The 26,705-nt window shown below is 41.1% G+C and overlaps 1 protein-coding gene across 3 annotated transcripts in view; it reads left to right on the plus strand.

Moving 5' to 3' along the window:
- SASH1 (SAM and SH3 domain containing 1) overlaps positions 1-26,705 on the plus strand; it is a 178,778-nt gene that overhangs the window by 92,864 nt on the left and 59,209 nt on the right. For all 3 annotated transcript variants that reach the window (XM_081296607.1, XM_081296606.1, XM_081296605.1), the window contains 3 exons: positions 17,984-18,024; positions 20,438-20,524; positions 22,772-22,884. In XM_081296607.1, the coding sequence (XP_081152733.1) occupies positions 17,984-18,024; positions 20,438-20,524; positions 22,772-22,884 (241 nt within the window). The remainder of the gene's footprint in view (positions 1-17,983; positions 18,025-20,437; positions 20,525-22,771; positions 22,885-26,705) is intronic.

Genomic DNA, 26,705 nt, shown 5'->3' on the forward strand with positions numbered 1-26,705 from the left:
TCAGAAAGGAAGATGGGTGTTGAGATGGGAAACAGCTGGCTCTGTGGTTCTAGCCTTGGAGCTTGTCATGAAAGTCCACCTGATGAAGGTAATCTCCTGGACGGTGTGGACCATGTGGTATGCGGTTCTCACTGCATAGAAGTTCATTACTTCTGCCAAGCAGATAATAAGTTATCATTGCTCGTTCTTATATGAGACTGATCAGTTACTGATTCTTGTACATATTGCCTTCCTGAAGATACTGTGGGCCCTCTAGTATGTCATGGGGGTGTTCTGAAGAGAGGGTTGGGAAGGACTTTAGACCTTCTCAGTGCTGGGACATATGCTATTACCATCAGTAGTGTAATTGGCATCAAAAGCTGGCATCCATACTGCAATTTTATATCAACTTCTGGTTTAGTTTAGACCCATGAGGCCACACGTGGAAGGTAGGGCCCATATGGACAAGAGCAGATTCCTGAGAGGTCTTTGGAAACTTCAAAGGATGACTGACTGAGACAATGCCTGTCCCAGTTTGCTTCTCCTCCCCAGAACCCACATCTGCGAGCATGTTCCTCTCTCCCTTCTCACACTCCTGTAGTCCTGGCCTAAGTGAGGCCATGGCCCAGGAATAACCAGGCCACGGTCTCTACTGTGGGGGGATTGCACTTGGCTGCTTCTCAGACATGAAACTTCAATTTCTGCCAGTAACCTACATCATTAAGTTTCAGGACAAGTTATTAACTGGTGAATAGAAGGACACAGCCCTCTTTCAGAGCACCTTTGTGAGGGATTTTCAGATTCGGCAGGGTTGGAGCCCTGTTTTGGCTCAGAGGGCTTGTTGGCCACCCGTTAGGAGCCAGAGAACCAACCCTCGCATGCTGAGAAGCTGAAGTGCACTTTGAGAAGGAGTTAGAGAGTTTGATTCCTAGGTAGAGCTGGTTGACAGAAAAGGCCAGTAATGAGAACATACTTTATTTTATCTTGTTTTATTTATTTTTAGTGCTTAGCATGTGCAAGGATGTTCTGAGTACAGTGCAAGTCAGAACTCACAGAAACCTCTGGAAAACCTATGCCATGGATAACATTGTCTCTATTTTGCATATCAGTAAACTGGGATCCAGTGGGCCTAAGTAACTTGCCCAAAGTTACTAATCAGTAAGGGGTAGGGCCTGGCTTTGAACACTGGCATTTAGCCTGTAGAACCCACATTCTTTTTAATTTAATTTTATTTTTTAAAATTTAGTTTATTCTAATTTGTTACATATGACAGTAGAATATGTTTCAATTCATATTACATATATAGAGCACAATTTTTCATATCTGTGGTTGTATGCAAAGTAGAGTCACACCATTCCTGTCTTTGTACCTAGGGTAATGATGTCCATCTCACCCCACAGTCTTTCTTACCCCCATGCTCCTTCCTTTCTCCTCCTTTCCCTTTGCCCTATCTATAGTTTGTCTTTTCCTCCCATGCTGCCCTGCCCCCCCCCAATCCCCATTATGAATCAGCCTCCTTATATCAGAGAAAACATTTCAGCATTTGGTTTTTTGGGATTGGCTTACTTCACTTAGCATTATATTCTCAACTCCATCCATTTACTTGCAAATGCCAAGATTTTATTCTCTTTTAATGCTGAGTAATATTCCATGGTATATATATATATATACCACATTTTTTTTTATCCATTCATCTACTGCAGGGTATCTAGGTTGGTTCCACAATTTAGTTATTCTGAATTGTGCTGCTATAAACATTGATGTTTTATAGTAGTATACTGATTTTGAGTCCTTTGGGTATAAGCTGGGGAGTGGGATAGCCACCTGGGTCAAATGGTGGTTCCATTCCCAGTTTTCCAAGGAATCTCCATACTGCTTTCCATATTGGCTGCACCAATTTGCAGGCCCATCAGTAATGTATGAGGGTGCCTTTTCCCCCACATCCTCACCAACACTTATTGTTGTTTGTATTCTTAATAATTGCCATTCTGAGTGGGATGAGATGAAATCTTAGAGTGGTTTTGATTTGCATTTTTCTAATTGCTGGAAATATTGAACATTTTTTCATATATTTGTTGATTGATTGTATATCATCTTCTGAGAAGTGTCTGCCCAGTTCCTTGGCCTATTTATTGATTGGGTTACTTGGGGGGGGGGTTTGGTGTTAAGATTTTTGAGTTGCAGAACTCATATTCTGAGCCTTATCTGTGCTGTGCCACTTCCTGGGGGGCAGGCCTTGTGCCAACATTTGAGACATTATTCACATGTAGATACCAGTCTGCTGCCATTGATCTCTAACAAATACAAACCAAAAGGGGACTGACTGGGTTTGCAGAGGCAAGATCATGTTTAGTTTCCTGGCATTTCCCTATGTCACTACAATTAGCAGGGGTGAGGAGAGCAAAGATGATTGTTGTCAGCCTGACAGGTGCACTTCGAAATTGGCAGTACCATTCTCCTCCTTTTTTCCCCCCCAGCAAGATGCCTTTTTGACATAACTTACATGTAAGGAGTAGGCTAACCCAATGTGGTTTTGATGGCGATTTTAAACCAAAGATATTAAATGAGGATAGGATAAAAAAGTTTAAAATGCCAAAACGCATGACTATTTCAAACTTCTCAGTGTCTTTTTAGCATTGTTCAAATGCAAGAATTCATACCATGTGATAAAAGCCATCTATAAAACAGAATTTTGGGGTAATATAATAGTTTTGAGAGGATATATACACTTCCAATTCCTGAAAAACCTCCCATTTCTTTTGGACGGTTAATTTTACATAATTGATAGACCCAAGCCATTCCCTACAAGAAGTGTCTGTATTGAAAAACCATTCAGCATCAATTAAAAGAAATTATCATATACTGTGCTAAACTAAATATACTGTGTTATATTAAACTAAATACTGCTTAAGGAAGACAAAAGGAGAGAAGCAAATGAAGTAATAATATGCTGAAAATAGATTGGATAAAGACCTATTGACATCTTGTGCAGTCATTGTGTGTATTTTTTTCTTTCTTTCTTTTTTTTTTTTTTTTTTTGGTAATGCTACATAAAGCATGAATTGTTGGTAAAAACTTTGAGAAGAGGGAGGAAAATCATCATAGCCATCCACATTATTTGAGCGAAGTTAATGTTAAAATTCTAAAGGTGAATCCTCAGTGGTTTGGAAGTACTTAGAGTGTAAGATAGGAGAGGTGTGGTGGTAATGCTTCGTGAAATGAGGGAGTCCTATAGAGAGGTGATGTTTACCAAGTACTGGGCACTATTGGGCTCTTTACATTCCCCAATGCACAGTCCAGTAAGCAGGTCCAGTTTTGTCATCTCTCCTACACACCCAGAGGCCCAAGGCTTAGATATGGAAATCTGGCCTTTCCCCCAGGTCTGCTTGACTTCAGAGTGTATGGGCTCTTGGCCTGGGCTGGGCAGGGCCATGCCCTTGGGTTTGGGACTGCAGACACCTGTGTTGATGTTTTATGAAGGTGACCTTGTAAGCAAAAGCCAGAAAGCCTTGACTGGGAATAGAGCGTGAAATGAAAGAAAAAGCCTGCATATCTCGAGAGTGCTTTGACCGGGTTGACAAAATGTCACCAGTGTTTCATTGATACTAAATATTCATGGAGTCCTCACAATATGCCAGATTTTGGCACTAGAATTATTTTCATTCTCAGCCAGTGAATTTGCAAACTGAATTATGTCACGGACATGAAACCCAACTCCTATTGGCCATGCAAGGCCAGATCTGGGGTAAAGTAAGAGAGGTGCTAAGGGCACAGAATTGAAGGAAGCACTTGTTCTTGTACCTACCTGACCCTGAGGGTGACACCTCATATGGCCTGGGACCTCGTATCTCTCTTATATCACCTGAGTCTTAGCCCTGCAGCTAAGGAAAGGGTGTCCTTTGAATTTTTATGGCAGATGGTAGAAAAGCATTAACTGAATTTCATTTCATGTTTATTTCTGAAGTAGAAGAAATCAGACCATATGATGAAGATATCTTTAATAATCCAAGGATAATATCAAATTAAGGAATATTTTACTTAAAATCATTTGTCACTTAATAAGCAAAATATGAATATGCATGCTCATACTTACATAGAACACAAAAAAGAAAATATTATCTTTTTACAGTCCCCTCCATCTTTTTACCTTCTCACACCTCCCCTTGCCTATGTACAATTGAATAGCACGGAGAAAGTCCCCCACATCTTGGGGAAGAGCTACTGGCTTTGGGGCTGCTTGGCAGGTGGGCTGGTGTGGGAAAAGGGCCAGACATAGCAAGAGCCCTGATTCAAAATTCAGCAGGAAATAAACTAATAGAGAAGTTTATTTCCTGAGACTCAAGATTATGGAATCATAAAAATCCCTTTAAGTTTAGGTTTTCTAGTAACATTTAACATATGTTCCTCACTTAGAAATGAGCTTATAACTGCTTTTCTTATTTTATATATTTATTTAGTTTCCTTTAGTTATAGTAAAGTTTTTGAACAACCCATCAAAGCCCAAATGTGAAGTCTGTTTTAGAAATTTCTTTCCGCTTGGGCATTCATTGCACTCTCTGGTGTGCCAGGCTCCATGTGGGAAAACGAGATAGAGTTGTCCGTCTTTGGCTGGATGCACTTTTGACTATTTTTATTTAAATAGACATAAGAAGAAGAATGAGCGTTCTCTTTTTGTTTTGTTTTTGTTTTGGCCTCCTCCTTTCCTTCCACAGGCAGACCAGAGGATCATGCAAAAGCAATACAACCAACTCCTGAGAAGTATTCTCGAGGTGCTTTGTTAGAATAAATCCACAGACGTGTTCAGATTTGGTGTTGAAAATGTTTTATCTCAGTGAGTTCTTCTGAGCATTCTTCTAGTAATTGACATAAGAGCAGGGCCAATATGTACTGTGTGCCCTTTCAGTCCATCCCAGAAATCAGAAAAGGGGCGTGTGTGAGGGCATGCAATGTGAGATCTATTGTATGAGTGAGAAAGAGCTTGTCACGGACAAGAGAGAGGGTCATTATGCTCCCACCCAGCTCTGTGACCCCAGATAGGCCATTACTCAGGGATAATCCCACTCTGTCGTTGGAGGATCCATAACAGCATTGAGTTTGGAGATGACATTTCATATGAGTGTAAAGAATTTCATTTGATCTGTGATTGTTCCTCTCTCTGGTTTTATGAGGATCTCTGCTCTAAAGCAACAGAAATCAGTAGAAAAGAAACCAGCAACCTGGGTGGAGCCTGCGTGGTGAGTTTAGGACAGCAATATAACTTTTTGTAAAATCAAGTCGAAGATTATTCCATCCAGAGAAGGGGAAAGCACACTCCTGATCTTCCCTCTCCTCTGGGCCACTCTCCCCAGGTCTCCTTACCTGGCCTGGCCTTCTCTTTCAGACTCCTAAGAGCTGGGCTGCCCAGGACTCAGTCTCCATCATGCTTCTCTTCAGTTGGCTTCATCACTTTAAATATTTGAGTGGCTTCCAGTTTCTTACCTTCAGCTCTAGAATCTCGCAGTCCATTATTCCTTTCGTATCTCCACAGGGAGGTTTACCAAGCACTCTAACTTCACATGTCCGGAGCAGACCTCTTGGTTTCCTCTCCTGCCGTTACCCACTGGCCTTCCTTCCCCAGGTCACTCCATCCCCTGGGCCTCTGCTCAACAGCCACCTCTTCAGGGAGGCCTTCTTTGTCCATCCCACTCGTTCTTCTCCCCACTCCTTGACTCTGCAGTCCTCCTCCTGTCTCTCATCCAGGCTCCAGGGCACCATTCTTACCTGTCTGGTTTACCTCTATGTTCTCAGTGCTTCAGAGGATGCCCACGAACACTGGGAGGTGAATTAATTTTTATTGGATGAAATAATGAAAATGGCTGAACAAAGCAATCTGACAAAGAAACTGTTAAAGATTGAAGTGATATGTTGGTCTTTTCTTCATCACTGTGACTAAAATACCTGACAAGAACAATTCAGAGGAGGAAAACTTTTATTTTGAGCCCACTGTTTTATGGTCAGCGGACTCCACTGCTCTGGGTCATCAGATGTGAGATATGGTGGAGGAAAGCTGCTTCACTCATGGTGGCCAGGAAGCAGAGAGAGGAGTCAGGACGAGACATATAATCTCTGAGGGCACACCCCCAGTGACCTAGTTCCTCCAGCCACGCCCCACCTGCCTACAGTTACCACTTAGTAATCCAGTTGAATCTGTCAAATGGATTAATCCATTGATGACATTACAGCTTTCATAATCTCGTCATTTCACTTCATAACATTCCTGCATTGTTACAGGAGCTTTTTGGAGGATACCTCAAATCCAAACCATCACAGAAGTTCTGAGGATGCTGGCCTTTCAGTTGATTTTTTGATCTAATTAACAATTCCTTAATTAAGGAATTTTCTTAAGTGAATTTTGCCTTCAGAAACATCTCATTTACTTGAGATGTCTTTACAAAAAAATATTCACACTTCAGTAGTTTGGGGTTCTAATAGTAGTTACTAGTGAGAAGGGATTTGCTAAGGCTCAGTTCTGAGACTTTAAAGGCAATACTTAATGATTGTCAAATACTTACATAGGTTTTCAAAGTGCAACAGAATGTTAATTATTGTTTCCTGGTTATTGAAACCCTACTGAAGTTCTCATCCTTTTTACTCCATTAACAATGAAAGGGACTGATCCGGATTCCAACATGGCAGCGGGCGCGGAGAGATCAAGTCTCTGACCTCTTCAGCTGTGCAGGCATAGGGAGTCATAAACAACCTAAATCTGTTTGCTCAGGATCACTAGGCAATGCTGAGCTGACGTGGATCTGGGGCGAACAGTCTGGGCCTCTCAGAACACACTGAGCCCGGATCGGCTGAATTCAAGCTCCTGTTCGCCTGCTTCCCGCAGACAAACAGCTGTGACTCAGCACTAATCCATCCGGCTGAAACAACTGGTCAGCCCTTCTGATCCTACGGAGGTAAATGCCAACCGAGCCTTCATAGGTAGTGGCCACAGGTTTGAAACGGGGCTTGGGAGAGACAGTAAGGACCCACCCGTTGCATTGGTCACCCGGCAAAGGGAAACGAACTGTCGCCATTTGAAAGAGATACCACCATGGCAGAGAACTGATGTCATCAGACTGCGGCGGAGGAGATAACTTCATTGAAACCTGCGGTTACAGGTGTGTAATTCCCTAGCCTTCCCTCTCCACACATGGGGAAACCTTAAGGGACCCTCCCAGCTCTCCCGTGAGCGCAATAGCCAGCCCGAGGGAATCAGAGGTGGCGCGGGACCGCGGCGCGGAACTACCACTCCCACCAGGGCTGACTGCTGAGGTCTCTTGCACCAGCTACCGGGGGAGTGACTACCGGAGGACAAGTAAAATTCGCTGAGGATTCTCAGCCCCAAGCTCTACAAACTTAGGGTCTGAGGGAATGGCAAACTGGAAGAGTGTGCCCAGTTGTTCATGAAAACAGGGCTCCCGGGAGCAGCAGACCTGGCGTGTAGCCAGTATTGTGGTGAGCCGCACCTGTGAGAGGGGCCTGGCTAGAGGAAAAGTGGGAAGTGACTAGACACAAGAGGAGGCCCTAGACACTCAGGATTGGAGACTCGCCCAGTCTGGGAGGAGCTGCTGCACAGTGATTGGTTCCCGCGTATTGACAGGAGAAACTTGGCCTGGTGGGCACAGCGCCACCTACTGGAAGAGAAGTTAATCAAACTCTAAGACTGCATTTATTAGTTTTTTTTTTCTTTTTTCTTTTCTCTGTTTTTTTTTTTTTTTGATTTGGGTTTTTCTTTCATTTTCAATTTTCTTTCTTGTTGTTTTTTTTAAAATTTTTTTTACAATTTTTTTAAATTTTTTTCTTCTAATTTTAATTTTAATTTTTTTTATTTTTTTAAAAAATTTTTTTTCCTTTTTTTATTTCCAATTTTTTTTTCTTCTTTTGTCTTTTAATTTCTTTTCAATTATCTTTTCCCCCCTTCCTTGAATTCTACCTGCTTACTCTCATTCTCTTTAGTGACTTCTTCCCTTCCCTTCTAATACCTTTCCTCCCAAGCATCAAATAAATTTATAGGAGTAAACAGTAACTCAGCAGTCAAACAGAACAAGAAGTAACATGAGCAGCTTCAAAAAGCAAGGAAGAAAAGGAGTACAAACAATGCAGGACAGCCTAAATATTCAGGAGGACCTAGAGTCATCAGAAAAATGGTCATATAAAGAACTCAAGGAACACCTTAGACAGATGGAATGGAACCTTAAAGAGGATACATGACAGCAAATTCAAGCAGCGAAAGAACACATTGAGAATGAATTACATAAACAGATAAAAGAAGAAGTTAAGCATCTTTATCAGGAGATAGAGATTATAAAAAATAATCAAACAATAATTCTAGAAATGAAGGAAATGATAAACCAAATTAAAAACTCAATTGAGAGTATCACTAACAGAGTGGAGCAAGTAGAAGCCAGAACATCAGATAATGAAGACAAAATATATCATCTTGAAAAGAGTCTAGCCAACTCAGAAAGGCTGGTAAAAAATCACGAGAAAAACATCCAAGAGTTATGGGATAACATAAAAAAAACCAAACTTACGAGTCATCGGGATAGAAGAAGGTACAGAGATTCAAACCAAGGGAATGAGTAACCTGCTGAATGAAATAATTACAGAAAACTTTCCAGAAATAAAAAAGGAAACAGATATACAAATTGAAGATGCATACAGGACACCGAGCACACAAAATCTCAGTAGACCAACGCCAAGACACATTGTTATGAAGATATCCAATATACAGAACAAAGAGAAAATATTAAAAGCTACAAGAGAAAGGAGACAGATTACATTCAGGGGTAAACCAATACGGTTAACAACGGATTTTTCATCACAGACACTGAAAGCAAGAAGGTCATGGAACAATGTATTTCAAACACTGAAAGACAATGGATGCCAACCAAGAATTCTATATCCAGCAAAATTAAGCTTCAGGTATGACAACGAAATAAAAATCTTTCATGATAAACAAAAGTTAAAAGAATTTGCAGCCAGAAAACCAGCATTGCAAAGCATTTTGAGCAAAACACTACACGAGGAAGAAATGAAAAACAATAACCAAAACCATCAGTGGGAAGTGCCTCAGTAAAGACAGAGGGCGAGGGGAAAGATAATCATGGAGAAACAAACTAAATTTTTTTTAAAAAAAGGATAAACAATCAAACATGGATGGAAGTTCAAACCATATATCAATAGTAACTCTGAATGTTAATGGCTTAAACTCTCCAATAAAGCGACATAGGCTGGTATCATGGATTAAAAAAACAAATCCAAATCCTGCTGCCTCCAGGAGACACATCTGATTGGAAAAGACATACACAGGCTGAAGGTGAAAGGATGGGGAAAAATATACCATGCACACGGTCCTCGTAAGCATGCAGGGGTGGCCATCCTCATATCGAATAAAATCGACTTCAAGACTAAGTTAATCAAAAGGGATAAAGAAGGTCATTATATACTGTTAAAAGGAACCATTCACCAACAAGACATAACAATTATCAATATTTATGCACCAAAAAATGGTGCTGCGACATTCATAAAACAAATTCTCCTCAAGTTCAAGAATCAAATAGACCACAACACAATAATTATGGGTGACTTCAACACACCTCTCTCACCATTGGACAGATCCTCCAAACAAAAGTTGAATAAAGAAACTATAGAACTCAATACCACAATCAACAACCTCGACTTAACTGATATATATAGAATATATCAACCATCATCAAATGGATATACTTTTTTCTCAGCAGCACATGGATCCTTCTCAAAAATAGACCATATATTATGCCATAGGGCAACCCTCACTAAATATAAAGGGGTGGAGATAATACCATGCATTTTATCTGATCATAATGGAATGAAACTGGAAATCAATGATAAAAGAAGGAAGGAAAAATCCTACATCACATGGAAAACGAACAATATGTTACTGAATGATCAATGGGTTATAGAAGACATAAAGGAGGAAATCAAAAAATTCTTAGAGATAAATGAAAATACAGACACAACATATCGGAATCTATGGGACACAATGAAAGCAGTTTTAAGAGGAAAATTCATCGCCTGGTGGTCATTCCTCAAAAAAAGAAAAAACCAACAAATAAATGAGCTCACACTTCATCTCAAAGCCCTAGAAAAGGAGGAGCAAAACAACAGCAAATGTAGCAGAAGGCAAAAAATAATTAAAATCAGAGCGGAAATCAATGAAATTGAAACAAAAGAGACTATTGAAAAAATTAACAAAACTAAAAGTTGGTTCTTCGAAAAAATAAATAAGATCGACAGACCTTTAGCCATGCTAACGAAGAGAAGAAGAGAGAGAACTCAAATTACTAACATACGGGATGAAAAAGGCAATATCACAACAGATGCTACAAAAATACAGAAGACAATTAGAAATTATTTTGAAAGCCTATATTGCAATAAAATAGAAGATAGTGAAGACATCGATAAATTTCTTAAGTCATATGATTTGCCCAGACTGAGTCAGGAGGATACACACAATTTGAACAGACCAATATCAATGGATGAAATTGAAGAAGCCATCAAAAGACTACCAACCAAGAAAAGCCCAGGACCGGATGGGTATACAGCGGAGTTTTACAAAACCTTTAAAGAAGAATTAATACCAATACTTTTCAAGTTATTTCAGGAAATAGAAAAAGAGGGAGCTCTTCCAAATTCATTCTATGAGGCCAACATCACCCTGATTCTGAAACCAGACAAAGACACCTCAAAGAAAGAAAACTACAGACCAATATCTCTAATGAACCTAGGTGCAAAAATCCTCAATAAAATTCTGGTGAATCGAATACAAAAACACATCAAAAAAAATTGTGCACCATGATCAAGTAGGATTCATCCCTGGGATGCAAGGATGGTTCAATATACGGAAATCAATAAATGTTATTCACCACATCAATAGACTTAAAGATAAGAACCATATGATCATCTCGATAGACGCAGAGAAAGCATTCGACAAAGTACAGCATCCCTTTATGTTCAAAACATTAGAAAAACTAGGGATAACAGGAACTTACCTTGACATTGTAAAAGCTATCTATGCTAAGCCTCAGGCTAGCATCATTCTGAACGGACAAAAGTTAAAGGCATTCCCTCTAAAATCTGGAACAAGGCAGGGATGCTCTCTATCACCACTTCTATTCAATATAGTTCTCGAAACACTGGCCAGAGCAATTAGACAGACAAAAGAAATTAAAGGCATAAAAATAGGAAAAGAAGAACTTAAATTATCACTATTTGCAGATGACATGATTCTATACCTAGAAGACCCAAAAGGGTCTACAAAGAAACTACTAGAACTAATAAATGAATTCAGCAAAGTGGCAGGATATAAAATCAACACGCATAAATCAAAGGCATTTCTGTATATCAGTGACAAAACTTCTGAAATGGAAATGAGGAAAAACACTCCATTCATGATATCCTCCAAAAAAATAAAATACTTGGGAATCAACCTAACAAAAGAGGTGAAAGATTTATACAATGAAAACTACAGAACCCTAAAGAGAGAAGTAAAAGAAGATCTTAGAAGATGGAAAAATATACCCTGTTCATGGATAGGCAGAACTAACATCATCAAAATGGTGATATTACCAAAAGTTCTCTATAAGTTCAATGCAATGCCAATCAAAATCCCAAGGGCATTTCTTGTAGAAATAGATAAAGCAATCATGAAATTCATATGGAGAAATAAAAGACCCAGAATAGCAAAAGCAATTCTAAGCAGGAAGTGTGAATCAGGCGGTATAGCGATACCAGATTTCAAACTATATTACAGAGCAATAGTGACAAAAACAGCATGGTACTGGTACCGAAACAGGCGGGTGGACCAATGGTATAGAATAGAGGACACAGAGACTAATCCACAAAGTTACAACTATCTTATATTTGATAAAGGAGCTAAAAGCATGCAATGGAGGAAGGATAGCATCTTCAACAAATGGTGTTGGGAAAACTGGAAATCCATATGCAACAAAATGTAACTGAATCCCTTTCTCTCGCCATGCACAAAAGTTAACTCAAAATGGATCAAGGAGCTTGATATCAAATCAGAGACTCTGCGTCTGATAGAAGAAAAAGTTGGCTCCGATCTACATATTGTGGGGTCGGGCTCCAAATTCCTTAATAGGACACCCATAGCACAAGAGTTAATAACAAGAATCAACAAATGGGACTTACTTAAATTAAAAAGTTTTTTCTCAGCAAGAGAAACAATAAGAGAGGTAAATAGGGAGCCTACATCATGGGAACAAATTTTTACTCCTCACACTTCAGATAGAGCCCTAATATCCAGAGTATACAAAGAACTCAAAAAATTAGACAATAAGATAACAAATAACCCAATCAACAAATGGGCCAAGGACCTGAACAGACACTTCTCAGAGGAGGATATACAATCAATCAACAAGTACATGAAAAAATGCTCACCATCTCTAGCAGTCAGAGAAATGCAAATCAAAACCACCCTAAGATACCATCTCACTCCAGTAAGATTGGCAGCCACTATGAAGTCAAACAACAACAAGTGTTGGCGAGGATGTGGAGAAAAGGGTACACTTGTACATTGCTGGTGGGACTGCAAATTGGTGCGGCCAATTTGGAAAGCAGTTTGGAGATTCCTGGGAAAGCTGGGAATGGAACCACCATTTGACCCTGCTATTGCCCTTCTCAGACTATTCCCTGAAGACCTTAAAAGAGCATGCTACAGGGATACTGCCACATTGATGTTCATAGCAGCACAATTCACAATAGCTAGACTGTGGAACCAACCCAGATGCCCTTCAATAGGTGAATGGATAAAAAAAATATGGCATCTATACACAATGGAGTACTATGCAGCAATAAAGAATGACAAAATCATAGAATTTGCAGGGAAATGGATGGCACTAGAGCAGATTATGCTTAGTGAAGCTAGCCAATCCCTAAAAAACAAATACCAAATGTCTTCTTTGATATAATGAGAGCAACTATGAACAGAGCAGGGAGGAAGAGCAGGAAGAAAAGATTAACATTAAACAGAGACATCAGATGGGAGGGAAAGGGAGAGAAAAGGGAAATTGCATGGAAATGAAGGGAGACCCTCATTGCTATACAAAATTACATATAAGAGGTTGTGAGGGGAATGGGAAAATAAACAAGGAGAGAAATGAATTACAGTAGATGGGGTAGAGAGAGAAGATGGGAGGGGAGAGGAGGGGGGATAGTAGGGGATAGGAAAGGTAGCAGAATACAACAATTACTAATAGGGCATTATGTAAAATTGTGGATGTAACCGACGTGATTCTGCAATCTGCATTTGGGGTAAAATTGGGAGTTCATAACCCACTTCAATCTAATGTATGAAATATTATATGTCAAGAGCTTTGTAATGTTGTGAATAACCAATAAAAAAAATAATAAAATTAAAAAAAAATGGGAAGTTCACCCTGGGTCTTTTGGTCTTCAATCTGAAGGCTCCTGTGTCATGTAAAATTGTTATTAAAAATATGTTAATACTCAAAAAAAAAAAAAAGAAAGAAAGGGATTGATCCAAAAAGCCCACAAACCGTCCTCCAGTGCCTGCTTTGCTGAGGCTCAGCATCTGACTGGAAGAAGGATGTTCTGCCAGGAGGCCTCTTTGGAGCTGACATCTAAGCATTAATTTCTTCCATTGGGAAATCAGTAAATGACTTCTTCTACCTGCCACCACCGAAGTTTGAAACCTGGTTACATCATTGATTTTATAATCAGTGTCAAGGAGAAAGGAGTTGGCATTTTGGATACCTTCTCTGCCAACTTCTGTTTACAGTTAGAATTCACTGTGTCAAAATTCATACAGTGTCATTTTTTCTCCTTTGAAAATGGATGAGTTGAGGAGCCTCACACTTAGGAAACATTAGCTTGTTATTCTCTGACCAGTATGTAGGTTGTGGAAGTTGTGAAATTTTAAAAACAAAATTCCACTCACCAACTGCAACACTAATAAAGACACTATAGTGCCATCTGCTGGTATTCTTGGGAAATGCAAGCAATGTGGACATGACCAAACCTGAAGATAAAATTATTCAAAATGCATCATAATTTAAAGAAAGTAAATAAAAATAATAAAATATTGTAAATCAGCATTTTAGAGAGAAAGATACTGTTGTATTTTGTTATAGCTGTATAGTATATAGTAGTGAGAGCTTTTTGCAGCATAAGTTTTTTTTTTTTTTAAGAAAGAGAGAGAGAGAGAATCTTTTAATATTTATTTTGTAGCTTTTGGCTGACACAACATCTTTATTTGTATGTGGTGCTGAGGATCGAACCCAGCGCCATGCGCATGCCAGGCGAGCATGCTACCACTTGAGCCACATCCCCAGCCCCGAAGCATAAGTTTTAACATATTTTATGGTGTCTGGCAGAAATAGTGAAAAATGGGTTGGAAAAACATAGATGAACATTTGATTTTTTTAAGCAAAGAATTGAGATAATTTTAAATACATTTTATTCAGAAGAAGGACTGGATAGGTTTCTACAATAGGACTGCAGTAGGTTTCCTTGACACAATTCCTGGTGACTGCCAAGTACCATGGACCTTGGGTCATGTCCTGGGCGGGGTGGGGGGGGGGTTGTTTTGTTTTTTCTGTTTTCTTTTCTTTTTCTTTTTCTTTTTGGTACCAGTGATTGAATCCAGAGCCGCTTAACCACTGAGCCACATCCTCAGTCCTTTTTGTATGTTAGTTAGAGACAGGTTTTCACTGGTTGCTTAGGGCCTTGCTAAATTGCTGAGGCAGGCTTTGAACTCGCAATTCTTCTGCCTCAACCCCTCAAGCTGGTGGGATTACAGATGTGCACTACCACACTCAGCCTCTTTCCTTCTTTCCTTTTCTTTTGGGGGCCGGGGATCAAACCCAGGGCCTCATGCATGCCAGGCAAGTGTTCTACCGCTGAGCCACATCCCCAGCCCTCCATGAGTCACTTCCTTAACTTCTAGAGACCAGAGTTTTCTGTCAAATTGGGATTTACATTAAGTGAGTGGGAAAGTTTCTGACAACTTGATAAGATTTATTATTCTAAATCAGCAAAGGGCTTAAGGAAAGTAGTGTTTCTGTAGACTATTTTCCCATGAAAATGTTTGTATCAAAAAAAGAAGTTTGTACATATTTCTAATGTATTACATAGTTAGCTAGTTTCATCTAGATCTGGGGAATTTGATATACTTGGTCCTTATCAATTAGGTCAGTACTTTCCTAGTCCTCAGAATAAGCATAAATATAGATGTTTGGCGTCCTTTGCTTTAAGTGATCATTTAAACTGACTGATAGATTATGGCCCATTGAAGAAAGGGGGACTGATACATGTGACCAAGTTTCAAAATGCTAGAGTAATTTTTAATTTTTTTAACATATGAGTCCAAACAGTTTAAACATTTTTCTTTGAAATTTCTTTCCTTAGTCCCCAACCAATTGGCCAACTTCTTAGTCTTAGCTGCCTTTCGTACCTTGAACACGGGGCATCCTCCTCCTCCTCCCTCTTCCCCTCTTTCCCCTCCTTATCCCCCCTCCCACTTCCCCTTCTTCTCTTCCTTCATGTGCATCTTTGTTCATGTCCACCCCCCTCCCTAGCTTGAGAGTCCATTTCTTCATAGGCACCCATGCACCTTACTTGTGATATCATTCAATCCATTTTGGCTGAATGATTTAAAATTTGAAACGGCAACCTCTTAAAAGTCTCTTAAAAAAGTCTCTGTATGTTTATGGCATTTCATTTTTGCCAGGATAGAAGGAACAAAAGTAGACTTTATGAGCTACATTTTGGCACAATTTGACAACAAAGTAGGTTTCCATTATATTTTCTGTGTTGGCTGCATGGTAATAAGGGGAAATAGCTAGAATTCAGACTTAACTCTTGTAAGTGAAGCACTGAGAAAATTAGAGGTACAGAAGTGCTTCTCCCCTGCAGGTGTTTCTCCCCTGTCTCTTCTCAGCTCCTACTCTCATCTAGTTCATGGTAGACATCTTCAGATTTTCTTGCTGGTCAAGAACATTTCTGTTCTCGCAGACTGGAGCAGGGTGATGTTTGCAGACTTACACCCATAGCCATCAGCCTGCATAGTGGGCTGCACTAGAAATAGTGCAGCATTGCAGGTGGCTCTGAACAAGAAAAGCTCCTGTCCCCTTCTGTGGTCACCTTACACTCCTTATAAGTGAGAGGCAGGTCCCTGAGAGGTAATCTGGATGTTCTGCTTCTCTTCCTCTAATTTTCTCAGTGTAACAGGTTTCCAGACTCGTCTTCTGAATGAAGCCTTTGCACTCTATCTACACTGTTTTGTTAGACACCACTTCATGTTCCTTTCTGGCAGTGAACTTGCAGTGCAGATTCAGGTGTGAGTCCCTTGAGTGCTAAACTTCTGCCCAGCCTCTTTCTTTCAAAATTTCCTTCTCATCAAGCCTATGGACTCTGAACTTGCTCTTGGGCCTTTGGACTCACCAAATGAAAGATTCTGCTCCAATTTCTACTGGTCACTTTTTGAGACAACTAATCTTAACTTTCTTTTGCTTTCCTGCCTTTCTGCTTAAAATTGGTATTTAAGTATTTTCTAGAGAAATGCTTACTCCACTGGTGTTAGGTTGTGTGTACTTTTCAGGTCATTTGGGTTCACCCATGTCAGCCATCACAAACTGGCAGTCAGGCTGTAGGATAGCGCGTGGGGCCAAATCTGGTGCCCAGACATATGTTGCTTAATTGGACCCATTTTCTAGAAACATTGAAGTATTTGCTATCACTTAAAAATGTGGCTCTCTCATCTGAAAATGCAGGTTTCTGGCTTGTCTTTTGAACTTGGAAGATCTGGCAAGATGGATATTGCAGTTGCCAGTTGGCAGCCACCCACTAGAGGAGCTCTGTGCTGGCTGCCTCCTCTGTCTGGCATCCATCTCCCATTGATGATCTCCTCACCCTCCTCCCACCCCACCCCGTAGCTTTCCTTCCACTCCACTCACCTGCTGGACCAGGCGGCCCACGTGGTGCCGAGTTGACAGTTTCATGATTAGGTGCTTTTTTCTTTTCCACGGGCCCAAGAGAAGCCCCAGTGGCAGTGACACTCCTTGTAGTTAGTAGTTCGCAGCAATGGAGGAGACTTCAGTGGTCTTCTAGTGGGGTCTGCCCTCTTCATTTACTCTAGCCTTGTTCTGGAGTGAGTCTTTAATAAATGTTGGCAAATGGTACTGGAATCTGTTCCTAGGAATCCAGCAGATGGGTGGGAAAGGCGAGTGGTAAAGATCGTCTCAGAATGTGGTTTTAGTCAGCTCTTTCACTGCTGTGATCAAAAGACCTGATGAGACAATTAGAGAAGAAAATATTTACCAGGGGATTCACAGTTTCAGAGGTCTCAGTCCTTAGATAGCCAAATCCATTCTTTGGGGCTCAAGGTGAGTCGAACATCATGGTAGAATAGTGTGGCAGAAGAAAGCAGTTGGGAATAAAGCCACGAGGAGGGGGAGGGGGAGGGGGAGGGGGAGGGGGAGGGAAGAAGAAGAAGAAGGAGGAGGAGGAGGAGGAGGAGGAGGGGGAGGAGGAGGAAGAAGAAGAAGAAGAAGAAGAAGAAGAAGAAGAAGAAGAAGGAGGAAGAAGAAGAAGAAGAAAGAAGAAAAAAGAGAGAACTCCACTTGCCATATACAAAATATATACCACAAAGGCAGGCTCCCAGGACCCACCTCCTCCAACCACACTCTACCTACCTTCTGTTACCACCCAGTTAATATATATCCCTATCAAGGGATTCATTCACTGATTGGGTTAAGGCTCTCAGACATTTCACCTCTAAACCTTCTTGCATTGTCTAACCCAGGAGCTTTTGGGACTACCTCATACTTAAACCACCCAAGTGTTCCTGGCTGTGTTGGGTGATATGGGTGCTGGGTTCCACTAGCTAGAAGTGTCTTCAGTTCGCTTCTCAAAGCAGTGCTCCTTGGTAATCTGATTTGTCTTTCTCTTTTAGGCACCCTCTTCATAAATCAAACTCAGAAGACGGCTCTGTAGGTCAGTACCACTTTTCTTGGTTTAAATGTTTATTTATTTTATTTTCATATTTTATAGAAAATAAAGACTTGTGAAATACAAAAACCACAAAAAATCCTTCTACCCAGAAGTAAACAGTTAAGATTTTGATACACAACCTTTTTCTTTCTCTGTCTCTTCTCTTCTCCCTCTCTCTCTTTTCCTTCCCACCTTCTTCCATAGTGTAGAGTTTGTCTTTAAACAAGTAGACTTATATTCTAATACTGTTTTAGAGTTTTGAAAAACTGAAAATTATGAGCACCTTTGCAGTAAAAGTTATAAGTCTGCATGGTATTGGATATGTCATAGTTAAATAACCATTATCTTCTTGGCTGGACATTTAAGTTTTTTCTGCAGACAAATGATGCTGGTATAAAATTCCTTGAATCTCTATCCTTGATAATGTCTTTAGGGTAAATTCTTCAATTTATAATTTTTGGACCCAGAAGTATGCATTTAAGGCATTAGGTATTTTATATATTCTAGATTAGAAAACCCACTCTTGATTTTTGTCAGAACTGGGGGGGTGGGTGGCTAAGAGTGACCTAAGTGCTCAACTTGTGCTGCTAGACTTGAGTCATCTCCCAGGCCTCAGTTTTCTCCTCAATGGGAATGATAACATGATGCATCCTGTAAGTGAGTCTTAAACGAAATGCACTCATTAGATAGCAAAGTGCCCGGATATAGTAAGTGCTGAATAAATATAAACTAATATTCTTTTTTTTTTTTTTTGAGATGTATCTCTATTTCAGAAACATGAGAATGGAAGAAGTGGGGAATATAGCTCAAAGAAATGCATTATATTCTCAAGGTGCCTGAGAATGGCTTGAATAAGTGACAGTCACTCTGCTTTAACCCTTCGTTGCTGCACTTGCTTTAGTGTGTTGCCTAAGGGCAGCAGGGACCCTGAAACGTGCCTTTAAGGTCTGCATGCAGAGGCCATCTAGGGCTGAAGGGCTCCGGTTTCATTCCCATGGCTCTGGGGTTGTCCGAACTTAAATGAGGGCCCCTGTCTTGAAAAATGACACCCTGTAAGCCTGGGAGCACCATGGACGAGTTTCCCACATGTTTGCTCCAAGCATCGCTTTGCTGGGAACCACCAGTCTAGACTGTGCAAACCCACCACTTCATCCTTTTTCCAGTGGCCACAGAGCAACCAGACAGACACCAAACGGTGACGGAGCTGATGCTCCCGAGTTTGCCACATCAGCACAATGGCAGATATCTATCACTGCTGCCACTGCCTCTTATTTTTAAAGAATATAGGACTGCTCTACCCTTTCATCTTATTCCCTCGTTTTTTTTTGTTTTGTTTTGTTTTGTTTTATTTTATTTTTTAATACCAGGGATTGAACCCAGGGGCGCCTAACCACTGAACCTCATCCTCAGCCCTTTTTATTGTTTATTTTGAGACCGGGTCTTGCTGAGTTGCTTAGAGCCTTCCTTAGTTGCTGAGGCTGGTCTTGAACTTGCAATCCACCTGCCTCAGCCTCCCAAGTTTCTGGGATTATAGACAGGCACCTCTGCCCCCAGCTTCCCTTTACTTATAAAAAGTGTTTCATAGGATTGATGATCAGGACCCTACCAAGTATTAAAAGTGTCTATCTGTGGCAAGGAATTTGTTTTCACTTATAAGTCATCCAAAATAGTCTGGGAAGGGTGGGAATTTAGAGGGAGACCAGCTGGGAGGTGTCACAGCAGGATTGCAATGTGTTTTTCTTGTCACTGTGCCCTGGCTAATCTGTAGGTAGGTTGCCAAGTGGCCTGAATGCCAGAGAGGTGGGAATCATGCCCCTCCCATGCCATAGCTAGACCCAAACAAACTATACACCAGAGAGCAACAGTGTGGGTCAGTGTCTGTGAGTCCCCCTCCCCTGCCCCTGCACAGCCACACCGAAGCCCGGAACCAGCTCTAGTGACCCTTGAGCCCAGGACTACCAGCCATCCTATTCTGTTCTCTTCAGTCGATCTGGAGTAACAGAAATTAAACAAGTGTAGATCGACGACAGAAATAACAACAACAGAAAGTCAACTTCTTAGAGTGTCCTATTTGTGGTATAGTGGAAATAATTGTGGCTACGACTGAAGGAACCACAGACAAGGCAGAATGAGGCAGACTAGTTAAACAAACATCAAAGCGGATACAAGAATGCACATTTTTGCCGCCCTTTTGATGTTTCTTTATTTCTCATCTTCACCCTACCCTATTTCTTGCTACTAGGAAATTTGCATTTCTTTTAAACAACTTTATAAGCATTTCCCAGTCGTTCACAAATTGAAAGAGAAAAACTTTTTTTTTTTTTTTTTGGAAGCTTTGAAATGACAAGGAAGAGGCTACTTATGCTGTCAATGAATTTATTACTGTGCCTTTTCTTCCATTTTTCTTGTTTTAAAGGAAAAGGAGATTGGAAGAAGAAGAATAAGTATTTCTGGCAGAACTTCCGAAAGAACCAGAAAGGAATAATGAGACAGACTTCAAAAGGTACTGTAATGCAGCTGGCGGACAGTAGGTCCTTTTAGCTCCCAAACCAAGCCTGTGTACTAATCTAAATGGGCGTTGAAAGTTCAAATAACGCATTGCATGAGCCTGTAAAATGGTCAGCTTTTCGGACATTCCGATTGTTAACTTTAAGATTAACATTCTTATTGTTAACTTCCTTCATCTGGGTCATTTTTTTTTTTTTTTTTAACTCAGAAAATGAAACAGGAGTGGTTAGTGAGCAGTCTGCTCTTTTTACAGAGCTGGGAGCAAAGACCAAATTTTTAGTGCTCTCAGTAACACCAAACTCAGAAATATCTTTACTCTCCGAGAGCGAACCTCAAAGAGTCGAGAGAGTCCCCCTGTTTGTTAGTTTGGGACCCTCCTGTCCACGCCCCCACTCAGAGCCTTTGCATCCTCCTGAACTTTTGACGCTGTTCCGTGGCAGGGCCAGTTATGGGGTTGTTGCCCCTAGAAACTCTCTAATGGTCTGACATCATGGGAATTTGCCCGGGCTGCTTTGTGAAGGCGGTTCTGCCCTACTCTGGGTCTGTCTTTTGTTGTTGTTTAGATGGAAAGTAAATATGTCATCCCTTTGAGGCCTGTGTAATTTATGTTCCCCCAGTCTTCACAGAGAAAACCAGGACAAATCCACTTCCAGATTCCAGTCTGACTAAATATGGTGATCAATAAGGGCACATTTTTTATTCCTCACCAGTGACACTACTGGTCTTTCTTGACAAAATCATACGTCCATGTCTGACCCTGTTCAGAACGCTTCTCCAGTTACTCCTGCACAGAAAGGAGAAAAGGGGACCTGGACATCAGGCCCCCCCGCTGCACACCTGGCTTCCTGGGCAGGACTCAAGTGCGGTTACTTTTCTAAGTTGTTCTACTTAGAGGACTTGCTCTGAGACACCCCCAGTTTTTCCCTTGGATACAAACCCAGGATCATTTGTGATTGAAAATGAATCTTGTATTCAAATGAAGTCTCATTTAGAAAGAAAGCTCTGGAGAAAGAGAGGTGGGGAGAGAGGGAGCGGAGGAAGGAAGAAGCCAGCATCTTACCAGTTCCCAGGGTTTATTAAAAACCCACCCCACACCCCAACACTGCTGTGCTCTCAGAGGCATTGGGGATAGCGAAATGCACTAACCTGGCGGGAGTCTCTCGTCGCCTGGCAATGGAAACTTGAGGGGCACTTCTGAATTAATTGATTGATTGATTACAAAATGAAACACAGGGGACATAAATCTCAAGATAGGCTCTGCCTGTAATGGGTTCCTAGGAGTCTGCAGCTAGACTCTCTGGTTCTATCCCTGTACACCCAAGGCAGCTAAGCCACGGCTGAGATGCTGTGATTTCAGAAGTGTGTGAGGAAGACAGGGCAAAGGGGAAAGATGAGGGGCTGGATGTCAGCTTTCCCCTGCGGGCAGCCCACTGTCACTGACCTCCTTTCACACATGCTGACCAAGGCACAGCTGCCTCAAATATATTAGGTGTGATGCAGCCTGTTTGCTTTGCAGGAAAAGGCTTTCGAAGGCTCCTAATGGGGATTCTTTTCCTTTTCAGTGGTCTTAAGTTGGAAGCTGACCTTTCCTCCTAGTTTGGATAATTATTATGACAATAACACTTCCAGATACAAATGCCCATAGTACCTTTCCCCATTGAGCTCAGCGTACTTCCTGTCTGTGATTTTATTATCCATGCTTATCCTGTGAGGACCTACAGCCACGTGACTTATCAGGAATGTAGGGCTGGAGCAGGCTGCAGGGTTCAGCTCTGTGGCTTTACCTTTTTCTGCCATGGCAGAGGGTTCGCGCCCATTTCTCACAAATGTATGTTCTTCTCTTTTGTACTTCAAATGGAAGGACTCTGAGAGCCCTTGGCCAGAGGAGACCTGGAGCATGGACCAGATCCAGCTGGGTGTTTAAATTAGATCTCTGCCCCACCTGTCACAAGGAGCTCCTTGTCAGCTTTCTTCCAAAACCAGATGCTCCATTGCAAAAGTGCTGGTCATTTTGAAAGATTTGCACCTATTGTTGCATCCACATATTCTTGGAACACTTTTTGCAAGTTGCCACGCTCGTTGGCATCCCGAAAAGCAAAATGTTTCTGCTTCGTGTTGCTCCAGTCGTAATGGACAGTGCAGACAGTGTCAGTCAGAAGCAGCCTGCCTTTGTCCAAGATGATCACGGGCCCCATTTCCTCTTTGGGTTTTACTTCTGATGTCCTTTGTCTTTAATCTCCAGGAGAAGATGTTGGTTATGTCGCCAGTGAGATAACGATGAGTGACGAGGAGCGGATTCAGCTGATGATGATGGTCAAAGAAAAGATGATCACCATCGAAGAAGCCCTCGCCAGGGTAAGAGAGCAGGTCTTGGGCTCACCGCTCCTTACACTTAAGATGTTTGGGGGCAGAATCTAATATCTAAAGTAATGGTGGTGGGGGACATGGTGCCGGGAATTGGACCCAGGGCCTTGCACATGCGAGGCAGATACTCTATACTAAGCCACGCCTTCAGCCCCTGAAGTAATATTTTGCTGATATTTTGATGGCCATCACTTAGCTGCACTGTCAGATGAAATATTGATTCCATTCCATTCATTTGATACAAGCATTCCACCTTACAACGTAAAACGTCATTCAGTAAATACATGAATGAATGAGTGGCAGGTATCTTTCATCTGTGGACCACTTCAGTAAGGGAATGACCCTCTGAATTCTTTTGGGAAAAACTGATAAGAATGTAATTCAATTAATGGTTAAGAATAAAATTTTAAACAAAATTAAATGTATTATAAACATTAAAAATGTCAGTTCTAAGAGATCAAAATTATGTTTCAGGAATGCCTTAAAATTTTGCTTACTTTCACACCTAAAATAATATTATCTGCAGTTTGTTGTGTCTTTCCCCCACTGCCCCTGAGTTAAATTAGAAGCCAATTAGCCTTTAGGATACTGAAATAGTGTTTATGGAAATGAGGCAGTAATTTATTAAGATGTTTCCTATTTTGTTGTTGACTGATGAGCTGACTGGTTTTTGAATGGTTGGTTTCTTACTGTGCTGACTAGTCATAAGTAGGTAGGGTTAGAAACTAACAAAAGCCTCCAAGTCACTATGGAACCATTGAATGAGTTGTAATTCTATCTTTGTGTTAGTCCATTTTGTGTTGCTATAGTAGAATGCCACGGACTGCATAATGTAAAAAGAACATGAACTTGAACTTATTGGCTCCCAGTTCTGGAGGTTGGGAAGTCCAGGTAGATTTGCGTTGTGGAGGCCATGCTCCTCATCCAAGATGGCACCTTGCACACAGTGTCCTCTGGAGGGGAGGAAGACTGGATGCTCACATGGCAGAAGGTGGAAGGGCCAAGAAGGGAAAAGAGGCTGAACTTACTCTTTTATTGATCCCAACCGTGAGGGCAGAGCTTTCGTGGCCCTACTATCTCCAAAATTCCAACTCTCACTTCTTAACACTGCCACAGGGACAGCCAAATTTCAACATGAATTTTGGAGGGGGAAATACATTCAAACCAAAGCAACCATTAAATGGAATCTTAAAGGTCTGAAACCTTGATAAGCATACTCAGCTTAGCTTAGAATACCTGACTCTGAGCCTCAGGAGCATGTGTTGCTGAAACAATGCTGCAAGAAAAAGCACTTCTGTGAGTGGAGAGTGGGACTGGATCTAGTAGGTAATTTGAGGGATAGGGCTGCCTTGGGACACCCATCTGCTGACATTTCTCCATCTCTGAATTTGGAAAAGTGCAGTGATCTTGGCTTTCAGAGTCCCCAGCAGATTAAAGCAGTGGCAATGGCAGGGATGATGTTGGCTGGACTTACTGCAGATAAGCAGGTTGTTGCTGGGACTGGTGATGAAGCAGGTAACAGGTGTCAACATCCTGCCCACATTGCTCATCTCCTGCAGCTTCATGCTCAGCCTGGTCTGTCTCCTTTTCTATGCCCTTGACCATGTGGCACACCTGCTGGCTGAGACAATCCCTGCCCCTCGCCCTGTTCCATTCCTTGGTCATGCCATAGCATTTGGGAAAAATCTAACTGAATCTCTAGAAAACAGATATGGGAAGAGTGAACCTGTATTTAGTTTCACAGATACAATGTTTACCTGTCCTCTGAGTAGTGATGCCCCACACTGCTTCTTAATAGTAAAACTGAAGGTGAGAATGCAGAAGATGTCCACAGACATCCCACAGCACCTGTGTTTGAGAAGGAAGTTGCATGTGATGTATCTAATCTAGTTTTCATGGAGCAAGGGAAAAATGTTAACAAGTGACCTTACTCTCATCCAACTTATATAGCATATTTCACTAGTTGACAAAGAAACCAAGGAATACTTTCAAACTTGGGGAAGAAGTGGAAAAAAATTGCTTCAAGCTTCCTGAGCTTGTAATTTTAGCAGCTAGCCTTGTTTACATCAGAGATGAACTGAATGAGAAAGTGGTCTTGTGTGCAGGTTTGCATGTAGCTTTCAGTCATGCAACCTGGCTGCTTCCAGGTGGGCATCTTTGCCTAGTTTCAAATGCAGCCTCCGTACTCATCAAGACTTTAAGAATATTGCTATGAGGCAATCCAGGAAAGCAGACAGTCAGGAAAAAGAAACAGTTGCATTCTTCACACTTTACTAGCTTCTCCATACAGGGCTGGGTGCCCTCTGACAGATGATGAAGTGGCAGGAATGCTTTTTTGATTGCTCTTCTCGGGGCAGCATGCATCTCCATTACTGGGCCCTCGATGGGATTCATTTTAGCTAGAGACAAAACACTTCAAGTAAATGCGATCAGGAACAGAAAACAGTAAGCAGAGAGGACCTGCATCCTTCAGCTTGTGGCCAGTTTGAGGATCTAAATTTACTTGATCACTATATACAGGAAAAGCTAAGATAGACCTCCTATTATGACCATGATGAGAATGGCCCAAACTCCTCAGGCTGTGTCAGGGTGTATCATTGCTCCAGGATGTCAGGTAGGCTATGCCTTCCACTATCAATCAAAGTTGCAAAGACTCATGGGTAGAACTTCTGGATGTGAACCCTGATTGATAATGACACAACATCCATCACCAGAGGAGTTTCCTATGCGCCACTGGAGCTGGATGTCATTGTATCGGGACAGTTTTTTGCCTGTGTACAAATTGAGATAGTTGGGTCCACCAGGCTTCATTTATATGAATTTGATCTCACGGATGGCTTGTTTTCCCACTCTAAATTATACAGCCGCCATTCACACCCCTGGAAACCCAGTTACCCAATACAAATGAAGATCGAGGTGAAAAAGATTACAAGGTACTAATATGTGAAACAACATGGTAAGCCACAAAAGCATTTGAAGAGAATGAAGTTCACTAAATTACACTCATTGCACTCTTTTTCAACGCCTAATTTATAAAGATAGCCAACTTAATTTATGATTTTTTATATTTTATTAACTGTACATTCCCATCCAATCTAATGGCATTTTAAACATTTTCTAGTAGTTTTGTGATGAGTATTTACTATATGTGTTTTAAAAAAGTCAAGCTCACTAGTTTAAAAAAAAGTTTAGGGGGCTCAATGTAATCGGCCGGTTCTGAATAATACAGTTTCCAGGTACTAATCTCAAGGGCATACGTGGTTCTTGGCAAGTAAGTTCAGGGTATTCAGATCTTTTACTGGCTGTGCAAAGCAGAGGAAGCCCAATGAGGTTCTTGGAAGTTATAGGTTATTCATTTACCTGGGTGTGTGTGTGTGTGTGTGTGTGTGTATGTGTGTGTGTGTGTAGAGGTACGAAGACAGGAGAGTAGGGAATAAATTTGCATTTAAAGCCTTGGATAAAACAGAATACTGTGAATTGTTTTGGCATAATGATACTCAGCAACAATGGAGTATGCTATAGAAAAATACATTTTTTGAAAATTTAACTGGAAATCAGTCTAAAGGAGAGTGAGAGTGACCTTTGGCGGTGATGTGATGGTTGTTATTTCCTTAAAAATAGAAATCCTGATACTAAAGACTACTTGTGAAATGTGATCTGAGTCCTAAACATTATACATTTATCCATCTGATAAGCAAGTGTTTTGGTTCCTCAAGGCCACGTTTGTGTAAAAGTACAAAATAAAGTCCTTAGATTAAAAAAAAACAACTAAGTTTATTGATGATTGCCAGTTAGGAATCTGTATCATTTTT

Source organism: Spermophilus citellus (genome assembly GCF_964194105.1).
Source record: "Spermophilus citellus genome assembly, chromosome: 5".
Taxonomy (NCBI): domain Eukaryota; kingdom Metazoa; phylum Chordata; class Mammalia; order Rodentia; family Sciuridae; genus Spermophilus; species Spermophilus citellus.